This window comes from Chroicocephalus ridibundus, chromosome 4 (assembly GCF_963924245.1).
Source record: "Chroicocephalus ridibundus chromosome 4, bChrRid1.1, whole genome shotgun sequence".
NCBI lineage: Eukaryota > Metazoa > Chordata > Aves > Charadriiformes > Laridae > Chroicocephalus > Chroicocephalus ridibundus.
In genome coordinates this window covers 22,092,940-22,114,569 of record NC_086287.1, presented here as the reverse complement: position 1 = coordinate 22,114,569, position 21,630 = coordinate 22,092,940, and the positions used below count along the sequence as shown (strand labels likewise).

The 21,630-nt window shown below is 36.3% G+C and overlaps 1 protein-coding gene across 3 annotated transcripts in view; it reads right to left on the bottom strand.

Annotated features, from left to right (window-relative positions):
* Positions 1–21,630, bottom strand: part of TTC7B (tetratricopeptide repeat domain 7B) — a 155,001-nt gene that overhangs the window by 47,507 nt on the left and 85,864 nt on the right. For all 3 annotated transcript variants that reach the window (XM_063334361.1, XM_063334362.1, XM_063334360.1), the window contains exons 16-17: positions 7,635–7,751; positions 3,270–3,367 (exon numbers count right to left, since the gene is read on the bottom strand). In XM_063334361.1, the coding sequence (XP_063190431.1) occupies positions 3,270–3,367; positions 7,635–7,751 (215 nt within the window). The remainder of the gene's footprint in view (positions 1–3,269; positions 3,368–7,634; positions 7,752–21,630) is intronic.

The window sequence follows — 21,630 nt, the reverse complement described above, 5'->3', positions numbered from 1 at the left end:
CTAGATTAAAAAGGCAAGTAAAAGATTTTTTTCCCTATGTTCTAATCCATAAATTTGTAAAATATATTTAAGGGAAAATGAAGACCAATGTTTAAAACTCAGCTACTATTGTTTCTTCCTAAGATAAACTCAGTGGACTGCAACCAATATGCAACAAACTAAATAATCTCTTTTTAAAAAAGATTGAATGCAACTTACCTTAACCAAAACAGACAACTGAGTCTCAAGTGATTTGCATATGCATATCTATCTTTGGATAGGAAATGTGCCTGCCGTCCTGTGAGATTTTACTTCAGTGATTGATTCATCAAAACTTTCTTTTTTTCCTCCCTATTTATTTCCTTCACCAATACATACAAATATGGGTGCACAGGACTCATGGCAAACCAGCTGAAACAGAGGGCAAACTTCAAGTAGATTTGCCACTATTATTGATCAGGGCATTAGACTTAACAGTCTAGCCTTGTTAGACATCCACAATGCACTTTTTTTATACTACAAATGTCGCACAAATTTAAACTTGAATCATTTAATCATTTCTGATTATGGGATTGGTAAGAGCGCCGTATAAAACTGTTTTTTAAACTTTTTTTTTTTTCCCCAAATTTCAACTTCTGCTTAATTGATACATCTGAGGAAAAAAAAAAAAATCTTTTACACCCATTACAGCTAGATATATTTTTTTAAAGGATTTTAAAATTCAAATTGCAAGTGCGTAAGACTTCAGATTTGAATTTTAGCTCTCATTTCTTGGTACTCAGATTGGCCAAACTCAGACGAGACAGGCAAAGGGGATTATCATCATAGATGGCACGCGAAGTTAGGAAGAGGAAAGTTTCCAATTGTTCATGTGTATACACACACATAAACACACACATGGCAGCATGATACTGTATAAAGAGGAGGGGAGCAAACATTTCTGTCCTAAGAGGATTTTCCGCAATACCTTTCCCTCATGCTCCTATTTTAACATTTGTTTACTTATTTAAATGTCAAATTCCTTCTGCGTTTCTAAACACTGGGGATCCACAGAGTTTGCAATTGAGCTCTTTCAGCCTATAAAGGTCTAACATCTCAACCATCTATTGTTTCTATCAGCTACCTTTTGCGAAGAATGTTTTTTTTGACTGCCTGCTTAAAGTTTTTTCACCCAAACACTATGAAAAGCTTGACTTCTTTTATTCTTATGGCACCATAACCTTTTAATTTCTGCCAAATTTTTAGATAATTTACTGGATGAAGAATTTTGTCCAAAACTTGGATACGAAGATTTTATATGTATATTACTGTATAGATACAATAGCTAATAAAGCTCTAGTCCTTATCAGAATTTGAGTACTGGTATTAAAACAAGGTTTCTTCTGCTAAAATTAACAATTAAAAAACTCCAAACAAACAAAAACCAGCCCCAACCCTGCCAAAAAAAAAAAACCCAAACCAGAAAAAAAAAAAAAGAGACCACCCCCAACCTATCCTCCACAATTACCTTTTATAAGAAAAATAATCAAAAAGGGACCCCATATGTTTAATTTCCCCTCTTGACCTCCTTGACAGCGGAGATTCAGAAAAAAAACATAAATTGGAACTTATAGAAAAATCAGAATGTATGCATAGATCCTGTTTTACAACCAAGATATTGGCTGTAGGATTTGAATCTGGGGCAAGCTTCCTGAAAAGCTCACTGTTTTGGATGAGGGTTCATCTTTACTTAAAAGTGTTAAGGAATATGTCTTTAAGATCACCAATTCTTTATGCTCTCAAGTGTGGCATATATAAAATAGGATACCCCAAAGGTGCAAATCAAGAACTATGTGTCCCCATAAGAAGAAACAAACAAAACTCCAAAACTAACCACAAAAAAAACTTCCCCACCCCGCAACAAACACTTTTTGAAGGCATAAAATAAATTATCTATGACTATCTATATACGTATATGAAACCTTTAAAATCTAGCTGTGTCATTAAAATGAAACAATGAGCTAGATTAAAATACAGAATGGTCTCTATAGAATGATATAATGTTATCTTATCTATTTTAATTATATGAATATAAGACAACAGAAAATTCCACATTAGGAGCAGCAAGCTAAATTATGCCATACTTCAGCCCTTACCATATTGCAATTCTTTGAAATCAGGAGACCTGATCTTTGCAATCAAAACTGTTTGTCACTATAGCAAGCACAAAACACTTTCTATTTACTTACACGATTTCAAAACTGAGTGAACATTCAGTCCAAATTCAACGTTCAGAAGTCAAATAACTACATTGGATTTTTCTCTACTGCACAATTCTGATATTAAACAAAGAGATACATTACACATTTCAATGTATCTGAATTTATGGGTCAGTGTGTTCTAATTCATAGACTGGCAAACTTTCCCATAAGCTGTTTGTGTCAAAGTGTGATTAAGCAGAATTTCACATCTGAAAGGTGCCAGGAAAAGCATGCTACAGTTTTGAGATAAAACCCAGGAAACAGAAAACTCTCAATATTTAGAATGCAAGTAACATGCTGTAAAAGTTTTTGGAACTAGCATCATCATGATAATTCCTTCTTTAATTTTCACTAAATGCACGGCTCACCTGCTTTTTGGTTATATGACTTTTAAGGCATATCAATTTGCATTGTGATAACTGAACACATTAAAATAGGCAAATTACATATTGTAAATATTTACTGACATGTAACAATCTTAGCTTTTATATAGTGCACCTCAGCATCATAATTTTCAGTATGTATATAAAAATATCACAGTATATATCATTTGTAATAAATAAATTTTGCTTATGTCAAAGCTATGTCTACAGTAAGCCAACTCACCCATGTAATTATATTTTAATATATATTAGAGATTTTAATTAATTAGCAATGTCGTCTTCAGGTTTTTTTAGGTTAAAAGTTTTCTGAAATTTTTCTGATTTAGCTTTTAAAAAGAAAACATGCAAATACCAAATGGACAGAAAAGCACAGGACTTTGGCAAATAGGCATGTTCAGCATACTAATTTTTAGCCCTTGCATAAGAAAATACCACTAAGCTCCGTAAGATCCATACTATAGGTATTTTAATTTACAGAGGACGTGGTCAGCAAGTATTTCATGGGTAAAAAAGAAAAAAGCTTATATTGCACAGTCTATTTCCACTTACATGACAATAATGAAAATATGATTTCATTTTGCAAAATAAAAAAAAACCAACCCTAATGCAAAAATCTAGCTATGGCCAGACCATTTTACCTATTTTATTGTTCAAATGCAGTTCTTACCTGTTTCGGGATCGCTGAAATCCGGTAATGTAATTGTATTAAGCTGTCGTCTATCAGCAATAGCTCTGTCTAACAGGCTGCTCCCACGTCCAGAATCACTGTAATGAAGTACAGAAATTGTAAGCTATTAAAATATAAAATTATATACTGAGATACAAGTTGCACGCTGCCCTCCTCCCACGAAAGTTCTTACTATAAAAGTTCTTGCTATGAACAGATTTAGTACCGAGCACCAGTAACCACTCACAGTGCATTAAGCCAGCTGCATTACAACAGAAGTAAGCTGAGCAAAACTAAATCCATATTTACTTCAGCAATTCTGTTTTCATAATTAATACAACCATGAAGGGAATACAGGCTTTTAATTTGATTCATAGCTAAAAGCTTTACAGAAAGGATTTATTGTACCTTAAACTTTTATATAACTCGAGGTACAGCTCTCACAGTAAGCTGAAATGGCAGATGTAAGTTTGAAAATCCACACTTTCCCAGGCTGAAGAGAAACACTGAACTCAGGACGTCTAATTTTAGGTAAAGATGTTCTAAAGATGCCATAACTACATTTCACGTAAAAAGGCATCACTTATCACTTTTACCTCTAGAGGTTTGGGGTTTGGTTTGTTGTTTTTTTTTTTTTGAGGGGGTGGGTTGTTTGTTTTTTTTGCAGGGTGTTGGGGTTTTTTGCTTTCATACACACACATATACATATTATCTGCCTAATGTTGAATTTGATACTAACAATGCAATAAGAACATTCTGAACACTTCCAACACTTCAGGAGCCTAGGCAGTAGCAGTGGTTTTCACTGATTGTTCATGTGGACAAATGCAGTTAATTTCTACGTCAGTTGTAACTCAGTATCCGTCCCTCAGGCTTCTTGTTGATGTACTTGATGGAAAACCAATTGCTTCCAGAACTACTACTGAAGATTCAGCAGAAGAACAGGCACTGAAGAACTAAGCGCTCTTTCTCCTTAAGGTGAGGCGAGTATTGAGACAACACTGACAGAACAGAGTGAGGAAGCACATATGGGCACTCCTTCTTTAACATTCTATGGTAAGAGAATGGTAATTCTATGGTAATTCAGTAATTTCATTTTTAGGATTGTAAATGTGGTACTATTCACTATCAATTAATACTTTTTTAAAAGCCTCATTTAAAAAAAAGCACCCCACAAACTTAAAAATAATTAAACTTTAAAGCAGTTAGCCCAACTTAGCAGAGTGCACGTGTTTGATTCTCGTCAAAGAGAAAAAACTGTTCAAAATTCCTATCTTAAAGTAAAGCCTCAGGGACTGTAATGTAAACTCTAAGACTGGAATTCAGTACATCTTTCCATTTGCCTTAATTTTGAAAACCCCACCTTCCAAATTTGAACTAAGAGAAGGGCAAGAAGCCTTTCAGCATCTCTTTATAGTTGCACACTTCAAAAAACAGTGAAACAACTTCCTCTCTTTGTACAGCTGTTACTAAAAATGGTATAAATAAAATTTTGCATTACCCGAACATTATTGCATGACTGATTTCCTTACAAAATGATGCCATCATAGAAATCCACAGGAAACAGAAGGGAACTTTCTGGGACACACACTATCGGCTATAGTTGTTACATCAGTTGGTGCATATTTTCTGGTAACCGTTCTATTAATTACTTCCTCAATCCACAAGCACTGACGTGCCAAGTGTTGCTGACAAGGAGAGCCAGGCTTAGCATAAGTATCTTCTAAGCACCGGCCTTGTTGTTTGTTCTGTTTTCCTAATGAAAACTAAGAACTGGAAAAGAACTGAGCTGTTTTTTAATGATATTCAAGCAGCAGGTTGAAGACAAACATTTAAAGCTTCCAAGCCTTGCACCACAAAATAAGTTTTAAATTCATATTAACCATCTCGTGAGGAAGATGTTTGTATGCCGATTAAAGACAAAAGAAAATAGTTTTAAATTACCCGAACAAAGGGAAGGCAGTGTTGCATTTAGCCCTTACTTTGTGTGGCATATCTAGTTATACATAATTTATTTTCATTATTAAAAGATTATTGAGGACACTGAACCCAAGTTTACTCCACAAAATCTGATTAATTGCAAGAAGAAATATTTAACGTAAAACACAGCTTACAAAAAGTGAGTTCTTATCTCATTGGGAAAATGATACATCAAAATTGCTTCTCAGTCTAAATCAGAATAGAAAAAGATGTTTCAAATAAGCATAAAGGATATTTAAATCTTTGAAAAACAACATTCTAAAAAAGTTTCAAATGATTAAAAGATCTTTGATTATTGTCTTAAAGAACTATTAAAAGAAAGCTTCAGTTATTTCCAGTGGGACACATACTTTTCAAACAGTGCTTTTTAACAAAATTAAGTGTGTTAAAATTACAGAGGCTGGAAAATTTAAGTTTTCACAACAATCCTGCATCATCATTCTTCACTACATCTGGAGTACAGCTGGGTGAACAAAACTTCCCGGTCATATTTCGGGCCTGAGTGATAATCGTTATTCCAGTCAGGCAGATCTGGATGACCGTGATAAAATATGAAGGTATTCAGTCTGTAAATGTCACACGGGCCACCCAAAGAAAGGTTACAGCTTGGTATCCATATTCACTGTTTGATATAACTCTGAATATGTGATTCGTGAAACCTGTCCCCTTCCATCATGACACTTATCCACAGCTCCTGTCTATTCCATTCCTAATTTGATTTTAATTTATTACCATAAACCAGAACTTCAAGAAAAGCTTTAAATGTCAAGATAAAAAGCAGTAAAAGCTATTGGATGCAAAGTAGTCCGTGTTAATTTTTCCACTTAGGTGTTCTTGAAGGAGAACAGTGACCTGAGAGTCAGCAAACATTGCTGTTCGAAGCTGACACAACCAAGAGTAAGTTTGCACAGTCACTGCTGATGTCTGAAGGAAGCATTACTTAATGTGTATTAATCATGGCACAGTAGCTCTTAGCACAACAACAACAAAGTAAAGACAAGCCATGATTAGGGCCCTGTTCTGTGCAGAGAATGTAACAGCAGAGACAGAAGGTGAAAAGTTGTGCTGGAGTACACACAAAGCTTGACTGAAATTAATCTTAAATAGAAATTGTAACTATTCTGCACAGCACAGCATCCTGACAGTAAACTCTTAACCTCCCTCCCCACACGCACAGCCAGCCAATTAAAATAAACCATCACCCACTAAATTAGAAAAGGAATTCTCTCACAGGTCCCTGCTGCTAGTTCAATGAGTACGAGTTGAAAATAATTCATCTCAAATGTTCCTGGTTGCTGATGTACTTGCCTTCTATAATCCCTGAGCCCTGCTCCACAGCACAGTATCGGAGTCTCTCTCCATGTGCTGTGACTGACTCGGGTTCCTTCTCAGACTTTTCTTGCCACGCTTTCCAAACTTTCCTGCTCTGAACTGCTCACTAGCTCGCTAAGGAGAGAATCAATTTTCCTTCTTTGGCCATTATGCCAACTCTTTCAACCTTCTCTAAAGAGATGCATGTGTTTACATAACCGAGATCAAACCAAGAGCAAAAGCTGACCGATAACGTTCACCACGCTGCTATACAAGTATCTGATGCCACCTGGTACAAAGCTCTTCTGCTGCAGTAGCTCTTCTCCAGAAAACGTCAACCCTTCAAACAACCAGATAGCAGGAAATTCTGCGTGTCCTCCTCTCCAGGTACTTGATCAATATGTTGATTAGTACCAGCATGGATTTCTGCAAAGTGGCCTTCCCGTTTAATTTCACAGCTTATCTAAATATACATGGCAAAAGACCTTCTCAGGAGCATTTTGGAAACACAAATAGGATTATATCAACTTATTCAAACACTTGCTAATGCCTTTGAAGAACATAAATAGGTTCATAAGTAAGACCTCCCTTTAAAAAAAAGCCATGCTGACTTTGCAAGCACATCATATTTATCCATGTGACCTCTGATGTTTCTATAGTCTTAATTGTCTAGTCCTCCTTCATTTTATTTAGTGAAAGTCCTTGAACTAAGTTTCCACTACAGTAATCTCTCCGCTAGCCAATATAAAAGGTTCTATAACCCAGAACAGGGAAAAAAGTCAAGACAATACCAGTACATTGAGCTCCATCAAGGAGAATGGCAGAGTTACCCAATCTCTGTGATCAGTCCTCGTCGCTGCAGAGTTCTTTAGCTTTGGTGTACTTCACAGAACTGCGGGTAGCTTCTGTGCGTCCATCAACTGGTATCTTTGCACTTCAGTCTCCAGATTCCCAGAGGATGAGTTTGTTCATATGAAATACCAGACCAGGTAAAAGCAGGACTGCTGACCTAATATTGCTATAAAAGGCTACTGAGCAAGGTACTGCGCAGCCTAGAATTCTATAGCATCTTACCTTGGGTTAGTGAGATTATAGCAGGATTTCCAAATCTGGAGCATGTGTTTACATGTAAGGAGTGCTTCATCTGGGCCTCTGCACAGGGACTCCAATTTGACTTTTGTAAACAGTAATCTAGTGAAAAGGGAAAGGAAAATAAAAAACAAAAGAGATTCCAATTCAAGCAAACCGTTTTTAAAGATAGCCAACTTCAACACCAAACTGGAGAAAACATAACTTCAAAGACATTGTTAATTTAAATAATTGTTTCATGAAGTAATTACAATGAAGTCAAATATCTAACGTCAAAATAATGGTGCTTTTACAAGATGACCTTTTCAACTGGACAGAAACAATAGTTCTCAGGATTTTTAAAGTTTTTTTTAAAAAAAGTTAAGCAAGACAATATAGCTTAGTGAAATTACCATAACGACTAAAAACAGTACTTCATACATCGAAGAGAAGAGACATCTTCACTAAAGAAAATCTTTACCACTTTTATGAGAAAGAAAAGTATTTTCCATTAACTGGCTCAGATGATAGTTGTCTAACATGTAACTCACAAAAGAAAACAATTCAGTACTCATGCAACTTACTCCCCTATACCATCAACTTCTATTACAGGAAATGGAAGAGGCTACGCTGAAAAAGAAACCACTAGACCAGACAGATTAATGGGAGGTGGTCGGCACTGGTAAGGTCAACAAGAAAATGTGGCTCCACTCCATATTATGTTGCCATCAGCAGGTATTAAAAGTGATGTTTGACTTGAATATTGAACACTTGGAACATGTACAAGTGACAACCTGAAGAAAGGCATCAGTCATCAAATACGCAGCAAGCTATTCATAATGGAAGCAAATACGTTTGTCACTAGAAATTAATTCTGATTGCAAAGTTGATGTTTCTAATGGCAGCAAGACAAATAAAGCACATAGCCTCATAAGATGATGACTGCGTATTGCTTTTACATTCCATGTATCAGTAGAAGGTTCTCCACAGAGATTAACTTTAGACACCTTCCTGGATAATTAAAGACTATAAAGGCAATATGACAATAAAGGTGCTAGTCAATTGGTATGCACATTTATGGGAGTCACAGCATCTGGGAGCAGATAATACGCTGGGGAAATTACTAATTTAAAAGCAATTTTAAATAAATTGCAAGATAAAAGAGCACAAAGGAGGAGGAGAGGATACATATAAAACTGCTAGCCTACTTTCTGTTTTTAAACCCAGGTGTGTTTTGGCATTTTATTCCAGTGCAACCTTAATCATCTTAAGTGAAAAATTTATATGATTGGTCATATGGTTTGTGTGGGAAGGCTGAGAAGGGTGTAGAAAGTGGGCATGTGTGAAATCTCAGAACTTTCTTATCCCAAATACAAACTTCGAGGCTGCTAATGGTAACTGCAAACTGCCAGAGGGTTTTCTCAAGAATAAGAAATGACATGAAGCGCCTCAGCAAGTTACAGCAGCTAAAGCTTTAGTGTTGCACTGAACGTCCTTTGCAGAAACTACCCAGCATGTCAATCTAAAAATGAATCATGCTACCTTAATTGTACAACGTGTGTTTTGGTGGGACCGAGGAGGAAACGAAACGCAGGTCGCCGAGTTAGTTTAAGAGAATGAGTACCTGTGGATAAGCAAGGTAAATAAGGTCATATGGAGTCTAACCTTATGTTTTGTAGGAATGCAGAACAGAAGTATCAGTTACACTAGTTTAGCTTTCTTCCTATCAGTAAACTGGATTTGAGGATACAGGGAACTATATACACAATTTAAAGTCGTATTTAATTTGGCAGAGCAGTCCTCTCTAGATATTTATTTAACTGTGACTGTATCACTGGAAGAAAAAATGTCCAGGTCTGTCTATCATTTTACTCGAGAGAAGGAAAAATGACAAGTAACATCCTCCTTCCCTCACACTACTACATCTATTCTACCCTTAACACATGGCACACACACCCCCTGCCAAACAACAGGACCTAGGGATCAAAACCCAAACCCCAAATCACAAGGATCTATCTCATACAATCCTGTTCCTCTTTCTGTATGTAAAAAGAAGAGAGTAATTTTTACAGTTTGAAGAGCCTATAGAAGTTCAGCTTTTTAAAATTTGTGATCATAAAGCACTTCACAAATGTCAGGGAACGTAATATATTCAGCAGCACTGAATTTGCAAGTCATTCTAGAAAGAAGATAATCGTAATCACAGTATCCCAGAATGATATTATAATCATGATATATACCTTATTATGTACAGTTTACAGATAGACTGAATTGACACTAACAGCCTTCAAGCATTTAAGACTTTCAGGAATTCTGTAGCAAAGAGAAGGCACAGCGTCAGTAAATCACTAAGATTCAGCATGTAAAAGCTAAAAGAAAAATTGAGCAGGAGATAGAAAGGGAGAGGATTTGGTTATTAAGAAATTAGTTAAACACATGTACAAAGTAGCAGGAGTCTGTGCAACAAAAATGTAAGAACCTGGACTACTACTGATGGATTCAAGGGCAAGATAGCAGAAATATACTTGTAAGAATTAAAGCAACAGATCAGAATTTGATGCTTTTGGATGCACTTGGTATACATATAACATCATCCCTGTTTCTTATGCATTATGGCAATCAAGGGGACTGGATAGTTGCAGGTTTCCCAAAATACAAACAATGTTAAACAAAGTATGATGGAAAAATGAAAAATGTTCATAATTCTACTAAAGAAAGGCTAGGCAATTGTATCTAATGGGGGAAAAAAGAAAAGTACACTTGCGTGGGATTATCCACACTAAACCAAAAATAATCTTTTGAATAGAAAAGGTTGCATTCATAAAGTCACACAGAGCAGTTTCCCTGTGTCCAAGAAATATTTTGATGATAAATCACAAAATAACTAAGACACTTCAGAAAACTGAGATGGGATGTTAAATAACAAAATGAAAACCTGTCAACTAAACCCTTACTTGATAAATGGGGGAAGGAAGGGAAGAAAGAGGAAGGAGGCAAAGGGCAGGAGAAACACCATGTAACAAACGGGTCTTTCAAATTAACTTCATTCTTTCAAGTTCCCCTGAACATGAAAGGTACAAGTTGATAACAAGGTACGAGCTGGAGGTACGAGTTGATAACAAGATAAACAAGCAGTTCAAGGACAAGTATCATCAGGAAGGTTTTAGAAGCCATGAAGTAGATCATCTGAAAAAGGATTTTCTGAAAGGTCAGCTTCAAGCATCTGTGGAAACAACTCTTCTGGAATACAGCCTGCATTACTGAGACAGAGAATTTTAAACTTTACAGGGATGTTTTCACACCCATTTTGAATACGCTATTAAAAATGGTGAAGAATGGATAAAAGCTATCAAGAGATAGGATGATGAAAATCAAGCTGTACATTTTACGAGTATAACAAATTACCTGGTTGTGTCTGTTCATAAGAGTCAGAGGCTTAAATTACTGGCAAACGGTGCAGACCAAAACGTGACAGAGTAACCACAGCACGGGGGGACAGCACTCATGACTAAGAATGCGATTACTGAGGAACAGACAATATTTAAAATAGAAATGAAGAGCAGAACAATGGGTGTCAGCAACGTGTCAAACTGGAACAAATATAACAGATAACAAGAACAGAAATCCATCTGGGTCAAATCCTTTGGGGAAGACAAGTAGGTAAAACAGGTTCTGTTAAAGACATTAGACTAATGGGGCATTTGTTCCAGCATCAGATGCAGATCTTTAACGTTAGATAAAAATAAAGTGAATTGTATCATTTTAGGAGACTAATTACCCAGACACAAAATGGAGAACAAATCAAACTCTTAAGTGGAAGGGCTTAGTTATTCTTGGAGCTAATAGCTGATAAATTTATGAAATAGTTACTAAAGCAGCAAATGACTATTACTTCAAGACTGTTCTCCCTAACTAACGAGGACAGTATAAAACAGCTGCTTGTAACCTAATCCATATATTACTGGATTTTTATTTAAATACAGAATGAGAAATACCAAACGGGATTATAACTCGATCTTTGAATTTCAGTGGCATACACCCAAATAATTTGATAGCGAAGGTTAGCAAAGATATCCAAGATACAGCAGAAGCCTTGCATTTAACACAAAGATGCTAAAATGTTTAAGGATACGCGTCTCAAGTTGAAGGGGTAAAACTCAATGTCTGACAAGCTAATCATTGATAACATTGTCCAAGGAAGACACCAGAAACATGCAGAGATCCTATCAAGAATAGCAGGGGGCAGAAAGGGGAGACAAGAGCACAGAAAGCTGCATCTTAGGTATATAGTGAAATGTAAAGCTAAACTAGACCTGAACAGAATATTATAAAAAAAAAAGTTACAGTCTTTAAAGACTTTTTTGTATCTAAGTAGGAAAAAATTCATGAAAATATGTATACTAGACAGGGGATATTCAGGAATGAACTGCCAACGTCCACCATAATCCTTATCTATGTTGTCTCAGATATGAAAACAATGATAAATAGAGAATAGGAACACTTTAAAAATGATTAGTTAATGCAGTCAAAAATAATCCATTTCTCGGAATTATGGAAAAAGTGACACATAAGATTGTCCTTTCTAAAGTAAAAACTTCAAAGAAAATATCGCTTCTGTACTGACTGGAGAACAGCAACTATATCACCAATGTTTTTTTTCCAAGAGGGAAGGCCCAAATGAATATATACCATCCTAATAACATGCAAAAATTTATACAAAAATAGCATACAAAAAATGAAAGGAGTATTAGAGTATCATTAACAACTAATATTGTTAATGGAAAAACGGGTTATAGTTCAAGTTTAATAAAGAGATTGTACCAAACAACCTGTGTAACAGTTATTCCAAACCGGAGCTCCCGAACAGCCAGGTTCATCACGAGGAGGCAGCTGTGAAGAGGGCAGGTGTGATTCTGGAATGTACTCATTGGAGCAGAAAGAGAAAGAGGCAGTGCCACTGTACTGTACCCCAGTGAGATCACATCTGGAATGTTATACGTAATTCTCATTATCATAGTTTAAAAGACACACACGAGAACTTTCAAACTGGAGCAGCTGCAGAGAAAGGCTGTGAGGGTGATCAGCTGGCTGGAGACTGTAGAGTATGAAAAATACTTCATTTAGTCAGGCTAGCAAAAAAAAAAAGCCAAGAAGAAATTCTATCAAATTCTATCTATAAATACAGATGAGACAAGAACCATGAAGAGAAAAGAATATTTTATCTAGAGGATAATGTCTCCAACAAAAAGTAATATATATAAAGGCCATACAGATTATTAAAACATAAAGGGTGGAAATTATGTCTCAAGATTATAAATGAAACTGTAGAAATGACTGTTTCCTCACAGTTTTTTTGGATAGACTGCAGAAGAGGTGAAGCAATTAAACTAACTGTTCTTAAAATACAGATGGCAAGTTGATGAAAAGTATTACAGACAGAACAACTGTAATAAACGGAGCCTTGTGACTTCTGAGGTTCTTGCTATTGCTTTATTCCCTACTCAGTTCAAGCTCATCTATGAGATCACGATCTGAAGCTTCCCCACCAGCCACCCAGTGTAATTTGTAGCATAGGTAAGACTTTGTGAATCTCCAAAATAAAACTGCTGTCTTAATTATGCCTCCTTCTCAGCCAGCCTGTTTCACTTTTTGAAATAAAATACATAGACGCTACAACCACCAATTCCCTTCTATAGCAACACTCTTATAATGTTAGGAGATAAAGAGGAGTCAGTTTGTCCAATACCGGCTTAAGTTATTAAGGATATTTCTATTCTGTAGAATGAAGCAAAAATTCAAAGCAGTGAAGACCAAGCTCTGCTATGCGACAAGTAACACAATTAGTATTGAGAACTCTTAGTTCTTTCAGTAAACAAGTATTGCTCACCTTGGGCGTCCTTTTAAAACCAGCTGCTTCGCTTTGGGGATCAAGTAAGCAATTTTCGCATCTTACTGTGCGCCTTACGAGCACACCAGCTTGGATCAGCCATAGCTGGATATCTGTATTCCACATGCTACTGCATGGAAGAGACCTGCCTTTCATTCCCCAATTCCTTTTTCAGATCTGCAGTATAATATGCTACCTATCATTCTTCCACCAGATATGCCTGTTAGAGCAGTGTCATTCAACGCAGCGGTCATCAGGAATCTCCCTAAAGTCCCTCAGACTAAGAAACCTTCTACAGCAAACTAAATTCCAACAGACTTTTTCTGAAGGGTCCGTATCCCCATATCCTGATCAAAACTGAACAAAATGCTCTATTTTCAGTTAAGATTGGGAGTAAATGTCATTATTATTCTCTTATTATATAAATCTTTACATTGTTTAGGGCTTGACAAACATAAGGAAGAGCTGTGCATAACACTGAAGGTACGTGCTTCGAAAAATTAGTCCTTTAGCGTAACACAGCAAAAGCCTTGCTGGGAATCCTTTAAGGACTCTTCTGTATGCAGTGAGGTCAATCTAAGCACACTCTGCACAACACTGAACACATATCTCACCTGAAAAAGCTAAAATTTAAAAGGACGCATCAAATCCTCTTGTTTACAATGCAGAATTAAAAATGCAACTACTTTTTGGTTTACGTTTAACCTACTTTGAGTAAACTTAGTAACTTACTGTTTTAAGAGAACCTTTTAAAGTAATTTAACAGTTTGCATTTCTAACTTCAACTAACAGTATTTTTACATGATAATTATTAAAAGATGGTATGAAAGTAATATAGTTGGAGTCCCATAAATATGGTAACAACCAACAAATAAGCCATGCAGAAAAGTGTCAAACAATAGCTTGGGCTCCCTGACAAGCACATGAATTTTTACAATAGCTTAAACCCAAGAATAAATTTTATATATAATCAACTCTGATAGATAGCCTGTTACTTATTAGAGCATAAAAGAAAGATGACAAATACCCGTTCTGTGTAGAGTTATATAATATTTCATTTTGGTTTCACATTTAAGTGCTCATTTGATCTATCCCAGAACTTCAAATCCTGGAACGCTAGGAAAATTCAAAAGAAGTTGTTCCGGTTTTAAATCTAGGCACTATGTTAAAAAAATAATAAGAAAAAGAACCACCACAAAAAAAACCTCACCAAGCCTAAACCTATGTCTTGTGAAATCTTAGACTAACTAGTCTGACAATGATCCTGTACTTAAAAAACAAACAAACAACAAAAAACCACAAAGACGGTGTCTGAAAATAAACTATTTTTTTTAACAGAAAACATAGGCTTCTTTTCATATGATTGAAATTTAAGGGAAAAAATAACCACGCTGCTATAAAACCTACATTTACATGCATATTTCATAGAGTTGCATCTCATTTCTGTTACAAACTGTCAGTGTCAATTGCTTGTGTAAATTAAGCCAGGTTTACTGACGGAGCCCACAGAGTAATTACAGTGGGAAAGCAACACGTAGAATGCATAAAATTAAGTTTGAACAAATACTATTCTGTATTGATGATTTGAAACAATCTATATCTATTCCTCTTTCCTGAATGAAGTATTAGCAAATCACTTCTTGCACTTAATATGTACATATGTAGGAAATATGTACATATATAGGAAAAACTTCTGATGACTGTTACAGGAAACATAAAAGAGCATAAGAGAAAAGAAACATAAAAGAAATGAGGAAATAGGACGAGGCCAAACTTTAGCAAATTCAGTTTCTCTCAGTCAGTACTACCAGAAAGTGCCCTTCTGACAGTCTTGTAACTGATCATAAATAAATGGTTTAGAAGGAAAGGTTAAAATTAAAAGGAAAATCACAGAGTTCCCAGCATTTACTTCATTCACTGTCCAGAATTTGACAACAGTTTACTGTCTGCAACCTTGTAGCTTCTTTTAAAGGAGGCGGTAGGGCTCACTGCTTTAAGACCCTTCACTTGGGAATTCCACTTGAATCCAAGAGAACTCTAATATATGTGTAATGTACTCTCCTAATGAAAAGATCCTTATAACAGCACAGTAGGAAACTTCCCAAACAATTTGTTCAGCTGCACAGCTTAATAGCTCTAAAGCTGTATTTCTTTTTAAAAACCCAGCATATAGCCATAGGAACAAATACAGCCTTTGCACTCCAATGTGGAAATGCATCATAGAAATAACTGCCAAGAAGCAAATAACAATGCCAGCAAGCAGGTGATTGAATATAAGCCTGCATCGGAGCAATTACACTCAAAAAAACCCCACAATCCTTTCCAACAGACACATTGCAGGCGATTCTCCATATAAAGCAGTGATAAATGATACTGAAATATTTTGTGCAGTTCTTGTTTACATGTGATGAGAATTGATACAGCTCAACAGTGCAACGGGTAACTGAAAGGCTAGAGAACATGCCCTACTATCGGCAAGTACCATGATGTTCTTATCAGAAAGGACACTTGGAGGTGACCTGATTACAGAAGGTACCATCAGAATATGAAGTCACTAGAATTACAGAGTGCTTAGTAAAGAATGATATAAAAACCAATGGCTGGAAACAAAGAGGGGATCAATTCAAATTAAGAACAAAAATACAGTCTTAAGGAAGAGTGCAACTGAAACACTGAAACAAGCCACCACATGCTGCAATGATTTCTTCAGTTTTTGATACGTTCTTATCAAGCTTGGACGTCCTCTGGAAGGTATGCTTTAGCCAAACCTATATTAATAGAAAAACTAAAGCAAATTTAGCAACTTCTGATATACAAAAGGTCAGAGGTTTAAAAAATTGGTCCTCCTGGCTTCAAAATCTATTAATTTGAGCATCCTCTTTTGACAGCTGTCCCTTTAACGCTTACTGTAGAAAGTTTACAGCTTCGCATTAGTCAATTCCAGAACATCTGGATGATCATCAAAACACAGAATGACAAAATTGCAAAAATTTAACCTACAGGGAGAATGACAACATGAAACTAGATAGAATATGAAATGCGTATAGTTTTATAGAGGATTTACTTACACACACAGTGATTTTAGGTGCATCACTTCTATCACCATGATAATCAAATTACAGAAAGACATTCATAAAGGTGTCTGCTGCAATTGCAAAGTGAACCCTTGTGCAGTCAGTCTACTCCATCTTGAGTATTCAAGGAAAGCTTTATTATCATGAAAGGCATAAACATAAATCGTTCATTACAAAACATGATAAACCATCACTTGGTAAGTACCCTGAGATAACTTTTTGCATGACTAAACAGATTAATGTTATTTCCTGGTGATTTCTTTTGAATTCCCATGACATTGCTACCCAATCAATTTCTCTCATCTTATCCCGAGGCCAGTTTCCTCTTTCCGACTTAATCACATCTGCTTCTCATTTTTGTTCGAAGTGTAAACAGTCAGGAAAGAGTCTCAATTATCCAAGCTGCATTTGCAAGCTAACAACACAACTACCGGCAATGTCTACTTAGGTATTTTTTTCATCTGCTTTTATCAAGCCAGTTCCTTCAGGAAATCCAGTTGACTGAATCACTGGATGCCCAACACCAGCAACAGGAGGTCAAGCACCCCAAATCTAGTTTTTGTAAAAACTCCAGAAAATCATTTATAAAAAAAGTCTCCTAAACGGTTTCTCAAACAATCACCAAGCATACCAAAAAGATGTGAACCCGTGATTCAGGAAAAGTGACAGATTTCTAGAGTGCCAATATTAGTCGTAAGGGTCATCTTCAACTTTGGTTGCACAGATCTGCAGTAGTGGGAAGTCTATGTACATACAGAAACACAGACAAAGTAAAAATAGGCAGTTCAGATTGCTATTTGAAGCCTGACTCTCAAACAAGCAAAAGATGCAACAAAATCAGCACTCAAACCCCCAAATGACACAATTTTGTGGAAACCATGAATAGGTATCCTTGGTGTGCATTGAATGGCCTCTGCTGCTCCCTTTGAAATATTATTCCCCATATATTTGTTCACAAAGCAGTAGCATTGCTTCTTTGCAAGGAAAAACAGCAGTCAGTCCTGTGACTTTTGGTGGAGTTTATGTATACTGCATTCCATCTTATGAATTCAATGTCCTTAAGAAAATGAAAATCTGCAAACTATAATGAAGATAGTTTCTGACTAAAGCCAGAACAAATTAGTTATACTTGAAAACTTTTTGTTTTCCTGCCTTGAACACCCTGTGGCAGCCAGCTCATGACCCAAACTGGGACTCTTTCAATCAAGTTTCAAAGATGAATCTACAGCCTCGCAAATATAATTCAGGGGTAAGACCCTGAGGCCAATGACCAATTTTTTATATAAAGTAATATCCATCTACCTATCAACAATCTCTTTTTAATGGACCATTCTGTAAAAGCACATAACAACCGGGGGGGGGAGAAAAAAAAAGAAAGACAAGCCCAGCATGAAAGGAAAAAACACAAGCAATTGATACTGTCTTTCATGACTTAAGAAAAATCACTCTTGAGACAAGATTCATTTCACTCCTGAGCTAGACAGGATCAAAATGGAATGGATTTGAAAAAGCATGTTGTCAAATGGTGACAAGAATATATACACCAACCTGAAAGACATGGTTTTGGCAAGCCTAGCAGATCACTACTTCTTGTCCAATCATGTATTACTGCCCTTTCCTCAAATAATTCACAGTGCTCTGTTTATCAAGGAAAAAAAAAAAAAGTCCAAATTTAACCAGCACCACACTCTGTAGTGCAACTAGAACTGACCTCGGGAAAACAGAATAGTGTAGTCTATTGCCTTTAATTGATAAATCCACCCCTGTCCCACAAAACATCATCACACACTGCGTGTACCAACCAGCTCTTCTGCTATGCCCACCCAGACAACTCCCAGAAGGAAAGAAGTTTGTTAATCAATGAACTGAGAGGGATGTTAAAAAGCTCTGTGATTCTGGGAAATCTACTGTAGCTCAAAAGAGCCCTTGAGGGTCAGGAAGGAAAAGATTTAATAGTTTTCAGAGGAGTGACATATTGGCCTGATGCTTCTGTGAAATATTCTTGGAAGAAAAAAATTTTCCATCACACTTCAACAAATGTAAATGTTTAAACTGTGAACTTAGTCTTCAGTTGTCTTCAAACCTGTTACCATATGTCTTTCCTTTTTGAGTGTGCTTAACATTAAAATAACATACTTGCACTCCTCAAATAACCCATCTGCTGTTCCCTACTTCTGCTACTGTAAAAGCTTGTCAGCTGCTATCCAGTGCAGTCCAGTTTTCAGCATTAAATTAGCAATTAATATTTATAATTTGTTTCACCTAGTTACACTAATTTCAGGCACTATACTCGTCTTTAAGTCCCCCAACACTTGAAATAACGAGGGAACCCCAAACAGCTAAGATTAAGAAAACAATATCACAGGTATTTCATTAAGAAACCTAACTCTGTCTTTCTGACTGAGAATCTACTTTTGACTAACTGTGAAGTAGAAACATATAAATGTGTCGTTTCAAGATTTCATATCATTCAAAAGACTACTAAGATATAAATTCCTCGCAACAAACAGATAAAAAGACAAGGAAAGAGTCATGGAAAGGAGTTTGCAAATAAGGCTCCTGAGGTAATCGCACATATAACTGTACTATATATATTGCACGAGGTGTACAAGCCCAGTATGAACCATGTACAAGCCCAGTGTGAACCAATGCAACACAACCACCACTACTCTGCATCGACCTGAATACACACCTCCAGGACTGCTTATATATTCAGAGTAAGCAATCACTGGATCAAATGAAGTAGAATTCAGGGAAAACCCAAGCAGCTGAGACCTCAAGCCTCCCTCACAGTTAAAGCATTCCAGTAATTTAGGATATATTGTGGCTCCTTCCTGCCTACTGTCTTTGCATTCAGGGCAGCATGTCCCTACTTCTGTTGTAAGAGGAGAAATGGATCATCTCACCCAGTCTCCCACATAGTTTGATGGGTTAGGACTCTGAGCTGCATCATGTGCGAGTTCAAATTTTATCAAGCTGGAGAGGAACTGAACTTCACATTTCTACTACAGGGACGAGTTGTCTAATGAAAGGTGGGGAAAACACAGTGTAACTTTGGATGAATTCAAATGCAGTAGGACCTGACTGAGATTAACTGTTCAGATTTTCTGGTGCTGGCACCTTACTCCCACCCATCTCACCAGAGCGGGGTATTCATAATCTCTTCAGTAACCTTAATCTGTTCAGTAATCTTTTGTCTAGAGATCTTTTTGTCCCTGGATCAAAGCACTCTGGGATCTCAGGAGGCTTCAGAGGTTAGCTAACATTTAAAAGTAGATTGATTGTATTGCTCTGAAGAATACAGCTAACTTGTTCAGAAGTAGAGTAGTTACAACCTAGCACTTTAAGCTTACAAAAAGTTTGAACTGACAGTGCTACACATATTCAGGAAATATCTTGCATTACTTCTGGAAAACGTTACTACGTACCTATTTCACTTTTAAAGGTTTCTTAGATTTTTCACCAATAGTTTTTGCTATACCCCTTAAGGTCTCAGAGCAGGTTGCATATTTGTGCTGCCAATGTAACAAGCAAAGCAAGAACAATCAACTCTCTATTCAAAGAAAAAGCTATACAATGCTGCTAACAGCACAATGTAATGTTTGCTCATTCGTTCCACTCCTTTAGATAATGATGGGACAGAATTCTTTGCCTGTGAGGAATTTCTTTCTACTTGCTGACCTAGAGGTGCACGGGGCAAAATCATTTTCTGATTGGCCATGTTTGTTCAGCAACTTTCTAGCTCTCTAGTGCAGGAAGATTAACACTTATTTAAGATAGAAAGACATACTTGCAGTACGGCCCGAATATTGAACATGAATTCCAGGAATGCATCAGATTTTCAAATGTTAAGAACTGACCAACAATATATTTACTAATTAAGTACAACAGAAGAGTGCTGGAAAGTAACCACTTCCCAGCATGACTCGCAGTGTGTTCTATGACTTCCTTGTAACCTCTGGCATTTTACGAAGATGTAGTATTATAAATTTCTGAAAATTTGCTTCAAAGAAAAGCAAAACAACAAGAACATAGAGCTGTGAACAGGGCAGACCAGCGTTCAGTGCAGCAATGCAATTACAGTGGATAAGAATAAGAGTAAAAGAAATAAGAAATAACATAAATCGCAAGCCTTATGTTTTACTTTAATATTTTCCAAGTACAGAAATTTATTATGCTGCAAAGCCACCGAAGTAAGGCTGAGGTCATGGATTCTAAAGAAATACAGAGAATACCAAGAAAACTCTTGTACTATTTATCTTACTGGGATTGCAGGCATAACTGAAAGATAAAACGTAAAACGTGATGATATTTGAAGTGTTTACAAAAGCCAATAATTAGCAAATAATCAAATGTTTCAGTATATCTAAAAATTAGCAAGCCTTAGATAAACACAAAAGGATCTCTTCCCAGTCTGCTAGGAAGTACCATGAGATTGTATCCTTTACAGAAGTTGCAGAATAAGAACATGGAATCAAAGATACACTACACACTTGTGTTTTACATGTTATATATATGCACATACACATTGTCAACCATTTCGAGAGTACCAGATGTGGTGCGCAAGAAGAGATTGTAAACTTGAGGTTTTGCTGATAAATCCTGGAAAAAATAACCCAGTTACTTGAAGGAATCAATCCAAATTTGTATTATTGACCAGATGTGTCTGTCTGGCTGTCAGTGTCAATTGCAGAGAGCACACAAGGAATTTCAGTCATATCCTTGACTTCTCTGGGAACCAGAAGTAACTTGACAGCACTAAAAACAAGACTCTAAAAGACTGTCTAGAGACACATGTAGCTGTGTTTCACCTTGGATTCTTCAGCAATTGTTGCCACATCTGATGGTGTTCCCTACTGCCAAGATATTGCTCTCAAATTCCCTGATCTGTACCAGTAAGCTGTAACAAAGTACACTGTATCATCACAGTGTTTGTATTATACAACAGGACTAACAATTTAGAACTATTGTGACCCATATAATCAATATACATACATAAATAGAAAGATTGTTACTTTTTAAAACAACTCAGGCAACATGT